Source organism: Alexandromys fortis, unplaced genomic scaffold (assembly GCF_014885135.2).
Source record: "Alexandromys fortis isolate MF-2015 unplaced genomic scaffold, M_Fortis_MF-2015_v1.1 scaffold_90, whole genome shotgun sequence".
Classification (NCBI taxonomy): Eukaryota; Metazoa; Chordata; class Mammalia; order Rodentia; family Cricetidae; genus Alexandromys; species Alexandromys fortis.
In genome coordinates, this window is record NW_026067985.1 from 7,235,870 (window position 1) to 7,243,967 (window position 8,098).

Here is an 8,098-nt window from a genome sequence, read left to right on the forward strand (position 1 = left end):
TAATTTAGGAGACTGGTTTTGGAATGTGGTTAATGTTAAAATTTTTTGACTAATGGCATGTTTAGAATGTTAAATACTTACGTCAAGAAACACTTCGTCCTCATCTCACCCAGCTCTCATGAGGCTGCTCAAGCTTTGTAAGTAGTGGGTTAGCCGGTGATAGCCATTTCAGAACTTCTAAGAGGATTCAGTCTTTTTAACTTCCCAGGTCGTTAAATTAACTTGGTATGGCAGAAACCATTTAATCCTTTCCTTAACTGAAACCCCTGTTCTTCACCCTCCTCGAATTTTGCTCGTTTACCATATTCTGCTTCTTGCACCCATCTGTACCCTTTTAACTGTTTTTCCCGTATTTTTATAATTCCCCTCTCCTTGCTTTAACTTTGCTGTTAGTGTAGAGTGCCTGTATGAGGTTCCTGTTTCCCCAGTTTCTCACTTTGTATGCAAGGGGGAAAAATTACTTTAGAAGGTGCTTGTTTTGGACTCTGAGTCAGAAAATAAGCAGATGAAAGCATTTCTAGTGCTCCTTCTAAAGGTGCTGCTTGCAGCTTTGTTGTGCTTCTCCCAGCTCTGGCTTTTACTTCTAAGGATGTGTTGCTTGGTGTTTAGGAGGAAGGGGAGCTCTGTTTCAGTTTGGAGGGGTTTTGTTGGGTTTTTTTTGTTTGTTTGTTTTTGGTTTGGTTTTGTTTATTTGTTTTTCAAGACAGGGTGTCTCTTTGGCTTTGGGGCCTGTCCTGGAACTAGCTCTTGTAGACCAGGCTGGTCTCAAACTCAGAGATCCACCTGTCTCTGGCCTCCCGGGTGCTGGGATTAAAGGCGTGCGCCACCACTGCCCGGCCAGTTTTGAGTTTTTATAGACAAAGCCTGTGTGGGTTCCTCACAGCATTGGAGCTATGCATGCAGATTGTCCAAATTAGAATACTCACACTACAGAGACACTTTGTTAAAATGCTTAATTGTGGGCCTGGAGAGATAGCTTAGTGTTAAGAACTAAGGACCTGTGCTGGAGAGATGGCTCAGCCAGTAAAGGCTAGGCTCACAACAAAAAATATAAGAGTTCGGTTCCCAGTACCCATGGCTTTCTCCAGCCACTGAAAAGAAAAAAAACAACTAAGGACCCAGGTTTGGTTCCCAGCACCCACATGGCCCCTCATAACCATCTGTAACTATAGTTCCAGGGGATCCAGTGTTCTCTTCTGGTCTCTGTGGGCACTGACTAACTTACATACTGGCAAAATACATGCATACAATAAAAATAAATCTTTTTAAAAGAAGTATATATAGGGCCAGCAAGATGGCTCAGTGGCTTAAAAAAAAGTGCATGCAAGCCTGGCAGCTGGAGTTGAAACTCCATAATCCACATAAAGGTAGAGAACCTGCCACATTCCTCCACTCTCACCTCCTGACATACACACACAGCAGTAGTAATAATTTTTAAGATTATAAATGCATAGTTAAAGTTGGGCATGGCATATGTTTACCCTATTCAGGAAACTAAAGCAGGAGGTTTAGTTGAGCCTAAGAGTTTGGGACTAGCCAGACAATGTAGCAAGACCTATCTTGTATATAAAAATAAAAACTGGATGTGATAATAAAATCATAACCCCATCATGTGAGAAGCTGAGCGAGAGGGTCTCCTAGAAGTTCAAGGTCTTCCTGAGCTACATAATGAGAGTTCAGGCTTCATTAGGCCCTTTTTCTAATTAATTACTAACTTCTACGAATGTGGCTAAGGGTGTTAACTCCGTGGTAGACTGTGCACTTAGTATGCAGGATGCTCTGGCTTCGATCCTCAACATAACGTGAGTTGGTAGTAAAGCTATTTTGTCCTGGCTGAGATGTACAGTTTGATGCAGTCAGGGGATGATGGGTTCCAGGCCATTGTGGGGTATGAAAGAAAAAAAAAAAGAAATAAAAATTAAAATTAATTCTCTTTCCAAATGGCAATATCAAGACTTTTACATTTTTCCACTAGCATTTTGCTAGTTTCCTTCAGAGTTATTTGTTGTTTTTCTTTCTGTTCTAGAGCTGGAATTCAGGACCTTCTGGGCAAAGCTCTGCCTTTTCCTTTACCTTTTTGTGTTCTGAATACTTAGGAATTAATGGCTAATGAAATTTCAGAATTCTTGAGCTTCTATACCAACTATCTTTATGAAACTCCATAAATAGAATTTGAGGCTTTCTTTCCTTGGTTAGATTTAGCATTGCTATTAAGGAAACAAACAGTGGATGGGGTTTTAATGTTTGTAGATCAGTCCTCATCGTCCTGCCTGGGCTACATTAGGCGATCCTGTCTGCAAGAAGAAAAGTAGCTTTAAATACTGTCCTGGTTATAGGTGGCTTTTAACAATCCAGTGAGTTAGAAAATGGAGACTTCCTACTTTACAGAAAACCATCACGTTGAAAACACTTGAGATTAGGGTGCCGTGGTTTTCTTGTTACCACGTCTGTTGGCTCTTACAGTCTAGGAAGTTTGACTGGGATCTAAACAAAACCACCTCCATCAGTCTCACCTGGATACTAAGGAACATTGGTGACAGCTGTGACCTTGGTGGTTTGATGTAGAGGTCATCCCAGCTCTGGTATTCTGCTTTGCCCTCTAAGATGCATTTATTGTTGGGAATAGAGTACTGTCACACATCTCAGGACTGTTTATTATCCGTAACCCTCTATATCACTGAGGTGGTACACAGCCAGAGTAGAGTACTCCATGCTGGCCATTGTTAGCAGCTTTGCTGACCCTGTTTTTGCTTCTCTACCACACTCCATGTTTGCTGACATATTTTCTGAAGACCACGAACATGGTGTGACAAGCATCTATGTGTGACAGCGTGGTTGTGGAGGGCTAAGATCTGATGCTGGTAGACCTATGCCTTCAGAGCACTCCATCTTTTGCCCACTAAGTTTGAACCCATGAGTTGTCCAGAGTCACAGGAGCTATGAGGCCTTCCCAGGCTTTTCGTGCTCAGCCTACTGTTGTGAAAGGCATGGTACTTGATCTTGTTTGGTACCAAGGTGGGCCTGTACTAGATGGATAAAGAGCTGCCTTTTTTTTTGGTCATGGTCTTTGTGATCACATTTTAATGGGCTCATCATGTTTCCTTTGATAATTACTCTAGCAAACAGTATGGGGTGGCAGTTTTATCTCGGGTTTATTAAGAGCTGGTCAGTAGGAAGCAGGAGTGGAATGGATGCTGTGACTGAGATGGCAATGACCTTGTCCTTGTCCCTAGCTTCACCGATGTGGGCACTGAGAACACAGGACAGTAGCATGGTGAGGGTAGCCAGATGATGGCATTGAGAGGCAGCATCTCTCTTCGTGTTAGCCAGAGTGATTTTTGAAATTGTTTCTACGTCCAAGAGAAATGTACTATTTTGAGTAAATTCAAATTAACTCGGTGTTGATGTAATATGCGAATTAAATGCTAGCCTTGTTAAACAGAGCCCTTAAATCTATTTTCCAGGCTGTGCCTGTTATAAATGGTTGCAGAGAATGCCAGTGGCATGGGTTAGATTGTAGTGGTCTTGAAAGCATTCAGTGAGACATAGCAGGCTGGCATTGGTCATGAATATGTATCAATTGTACACATTCCTTTTGCCTCAGTTTCCACGGGCTCCCTTGCTCAGCAGTATGCGCATCCTAGTGCCACCCTGCATCCACATACGCCCCACCCTCAGCCTTCGGCCACTCCCACTGGACAGCAACAAAGCCAGCATGGTGGAAGTCATCCTGCACCCAGTCCTGTTCAGGTAAGGAGAGATGTGAGACTGTGTATGCACAGCTGCTTCCTTGTCCCTGCTATCCTAAAGGTCTCTATCTGATCAGGATGTAAAAGGCAGCTGCAAGTAGTTGAGGTTACAGGGGAGGCTTTGAAAACGGCAAGTAAGCCATACCCTAAGGGTAAATACCAGAAACAGGAGTGTGGAAAAGCCTTTAGCTTAAAGTTCTTTATTAAGTCTTAAAATTCTGTCTGGGATTTTATTCCTGAAGTCACTCAATAATGCTGCCTTCCTGTTTGTCTTTGTGGGGGGGGGGGGGGGGGGGGTTGAGACAGAATTTCTCTGTGTTACAGTCCAGGCTAGAACTCTGTACCTTTTGCAGTCTGTCCTGGAACTAGCTTTTGTAGACTAGGCTGGCCTTGAACTCAGCCTCTGCCTAACTACCTCTTGGTTTCTTTAGTCGCATTTGCTAGTGGGGCAGTTGATGGTCTGATAATCTTGTCAGTAACTGACAGGCTGAGACTTGGGCTTGAGAACCCAGAAAAGGCCATTTGGACAGGAGATGCCCTCGCTCTTCTCTTGCACCTCCCTGGGCATGGCTGGGGTCGGGGTGGGGCTAATGCTGCTTTCAATGTGTGAAGCTCTGATCCTACTGGCTTCTCAATAAAGAAGTTTCCCGTTGCTTTGCAGCACCATCAGCACCAGGCCGCCCAAGCGCTTCATCTGGCCAGTCCGCAGCAGCAGTCAGCCATTTACCACGCTGGGCTGGCACCAACCCCACCTTCCATGACACCTGCCTCTAATACACAATCTCCACAGAGCAGTTTCCCAGCAGCACAACAAACAGTCTTCACCATCCATCCTTCTCATGTTCAGCCGGCATATACCACCCCTCCGCACATGGCCCACGTACCTCAGGTAAACCAGCACTGGCCAAGTTTCTGTGAAGGCCACGTAGGGTATGGTGGTTGTAAGATAAGCAGCAAGGAGCCAGATGCTCCCCAAGCCAGGAAACCCCGTGTGTGGTGCCATCTGCTTGTCTCCCCTCCCTGCTTAGTATGTGATCTTCTGGCCCTCAGTGAATGTTGCTATGGTTTTGTGATGGGATCAGTGAACTTGTGATTTAGCATTTCCCAGCTGAGACCTTAAAACTGAGTCTGGAATGCACCCCAGTCCTTTCCTTTCTGTGTCTGCTTTGCTACGTCTTTCTAGCTTAACCACTATGTGTATATGTGTACACATACAGACACCTCTACACACGCACACATGGGAGCTTGGCAGGGATGGCAGGCAGCCTTTTAATGGTTCTCAGCTCTCTGAGGTGACTGCACTGGGCCTGTTAGCTTGAATGTTAGTCACATGAATTCCGAGACGTGTCTCAGTTGTTTGCCTGGTTACCCTCTATCTGCTGCAATTCTGTGTTGTGCTTCATGAGCGCTTGGCCTCGGTCTGTGGTGTAGTGTAACTGAAGCTCCAGGGCAACCGAGGGCCAGGGGATGCCTCTATGACTCTTAGTGTGAGGTGGCTGCATCAGGTGTCTCTCTGCTACTTTGATTGCAGCTCCTTGAGGCAGGTCTCACTTAGGGTTACTGAATGACTCCATTTCCTGTCACAGTGCGCCACTGAGGCTTTGGCAAGGTGTGAGCTAGAGATGCTGTGCAGTTGGTGGGTCTCTTGCAGAAGGCTAGTTTGTTACTAGGTGTCCTTCCCCTAGAGCTAAGGGTGTGTAGTAGGAAATACTCCTGTTGATTGGCTGGTGACAGTGGGGAGGGGAGTCAGTTTGGTCAGTGTGTTTTGGTGGAGTGAGATTAAAAGAGTCAGGGTCCTGTAAGTGTCTAGCAGAGGCTGTGAGATGGGCTCACCCCAAACCTCGCTTGTCTGATTGAAGAAAGAGTAAGAGGCTAACATAGGGAAAGCAGAGAGCCATGGGCCTGTTTGAAGGTGTGAACCAGTGCTTCGCTGGGGTGATGGTCTAGAGCAATGCACAGGATGGGAGGCAGGAAGCAGCCTCTTCCTGCTCTGCCCACTCCCTGCAGAGACGAGGTTGAGCTCACCAACCGGTCAGCCAACATCACTTTTCTAACAAAGTTGTTGCCACTTGGTACAGAGCACCAGGCTGACCCAACTCAGATCACTATCATCTCATTGGAGCCATTAACTTTGCTCCATCAGCTAAGCTGTTATAGTAAGGGGCCTGAGTGCTGCTTCACCTTATTTCTGGGGAACCCATAACAACTGGGGGAGGGCGGAAGAGGAGAGAGTCAGGAAGCTGCTTAGGGTGCTGGGGAGGCAGTCTCCTCACAGGCCCTTTCCTTGTTAGTTGCTTTCTGACTTGAAAAGGACATTGATGTCTTTCTTTGGCCCTGTGCCATAGCAAGTTAAGAAAGTGCCCCTCCTGCCCCGATAGAGGCTTGCTCTTGGTGAAGGTCTTGCCCTGTGTGATAATCTGTGAGCAGATACTGGGGACTAGGAGGCTGTGGCCAATTTCCCTGTCCCAGCCCTACAGGATCTGCCTCAAGGACTCCATCTTGCCCTTTCTTGAGTCCCAGTCCAATGAAAGGAACAGTTGACTTGTTGTTTAAGACGGAGATGTTGCCTGTATGCGTAAAAGAGCTCTCTGTTTCAGGCTCATGTACAGTCAGGAATGGTTCCTTCTCATCCAACTGCCCATGCGCCAATGATGCTAATGACGACACAGCCACCCGGCGGTCCCCAGGCCGCCCTCGCTCAAAGTGCACTACAGCCCATTCCAGTCTCGACAACAGCGCATTTCCCCTATATGACGCACCCTTCAGGTGAGGCGTGTGTGTGCAGGGGCCGCCGGGGCACCCCGAGCATTCTGCTCGCACAGGTAGAATGGCAGGCAGGACCAGTGCTTCAGGCTCCAAACCTGACTAGCAAGGCCCGTCCAAGTGTGCTCAGGAGGGATTGTGATGGTCAGGGAGCATCAGGTCTCAGGGCCTCCGGAGCTGAGTCTGTGTGTGTTCTGCTGGTATCAGGGTTGGCTTGAAAAGCAGCAGCCTCATTCTGGGTAGCTGATGCATGCCGAGGACTCAGTTGGCCTTCCTGGTTATGTATGACAGGCTGGACAGGGCAAGCGTGTTCCTTCCTGAGTCCCTACAGGCTGACGTGGGGGGTTTATGCCCATGGCCGAGTTTGATTGTAGCTTGGAGAACACTGATGAGCTGTGTGTGGACTGGTTTGAGTGTAGCTTTAGCCCCAACCTGTGCCCAGGACACAGGACACCCATGATGTCTTGTACTGGATGGCTGCTGTAGCAACACCTGTCGCCCCTGTGACTTGGAAAGTATTGGTGCTTGGCTAGCATTAGTGGGAGGGGGTGTGAAGGCCTGTGCTCCTGCCCCACAAGCAGCAAGTCCAGGACTTGTATCTGAAGTGGTTTTTACGTCTGACTGGTTTGTTTCTCCTCACCCCCCTTCCCTCCCCAATCCCACCTTGGCTGCAGCTTTGGGGAGGGGGATGCCAGCATTAAACCTCCAGTCTTACTCAAGCTAGCACAAGAGCAGTTGGCAGTCATGTGCTGCAGACACTAGGCTGGTGGGCAGTGGTGCCTGTGTTCTGTTTAAATAGCCACTTTTCTTTTTTACAGTACAAGCCCACCACCAACAGCAGTTGTAAGGCTGCCCTGGAGGAACCGAAAGGCCAAATTCCTTCCTCCCTTCTACTGCTTCTGCCAACTGGAAGCACAGAAAACTAGAACTTCATTTATTTTGTTTTTTAAAAAGATACACTGATCTAACATCCGATAGGAATGCTAACAGTTCACTTGCAGTGGAGGATGTTTTGGACCGAGTAGAGGCATGTAGGGACTGTGGCTGTTCCATAATTCCATGTGCTGTTGCAGGGTCCCGCAAGTACCCAGCTCTGCTTGCTGAAACTGGAAGTTATTTATTTTTTAATGGCCCTTGAGAGTCATGAACACATCAGCTAGCAAAAGAAGTAACAAGAGTGATTCTTGCTGCTATACCGCTTTAAAAAAAAACAAAATCAAGACTTGGAACACCCTTTTACTAAACTTGACCGAAGTTCAGTAAATTCTTACCGCCAAACTGACGGATTATTATTTATAAATCAAGTTTGATGAGGCAATCACTGTCTACAGTGGTTCAACTTTTAAGTTAAGGGAAAACTTTTACTTTGTAGATAATATAAAATAAAAACTAAAAAAAAAATTAAAAAATAAAAAAAGTTTTAAAAACTGATACCCAGTTAGTATGTGTTTGTGGTGACTCCTGCTGTTGTGGGGGGCAGACCCGGGATAGACCTGGCTGGGTGTGCTGTTCGAGTCTCCAATAACTTTTCTTCACCTTTGTTCTGACTCAAGGTATCTAGAAAAAAGTAAGACTGAGATTTCCCT

General features: G+C 46.5%; 1 protein-coding gene across 7 annotated transcripts in view; it reads left to right on the forward strand.

The window, feature by feature from the left end:
- The window catches only part of Atxn2 (ataxin 2), a 91,131-nt gene extending 83,188 nt beyond the window's left edge, over positions 1 to 7,943 (forward strand). For 5 of the 7 annotated variants that reach the window (XM_050159081.1, XM_050159083.1, XM_050159082.1 and 2 more), the window contains 4 exons: positions 3,605 to 3,750; positions 4,411 to 4,638; positions 6,347 to 6,515; positions 7,331 to 7,943. In XM_050159081.1, coding sequence (XP_050015038.1) covers positions 3,605 to 3,750; positions 4,411 to 4,638; positions 6,347 to 6,515; positions 7,331 to 7,359 — 572 coding nt within the window. In that variant the 3' untranslated portion in view covers positions 7,360 to 7,943. Of the gene's footprint in view, positions 1 to 3,604; positions 3,751 to 4,410; positions 4,639 to 5,335; positions 5,408 to 6,346; positions 6,516 to 7,330 lie in introns of all 7 variants that reach the window. The other 2 variants (XM_050159089.1, XM_050159086.1) reach the window with 2 other exon arrangements.
- Positions 7,944 to 8,098: the final 155 nt, after the last annotated feature.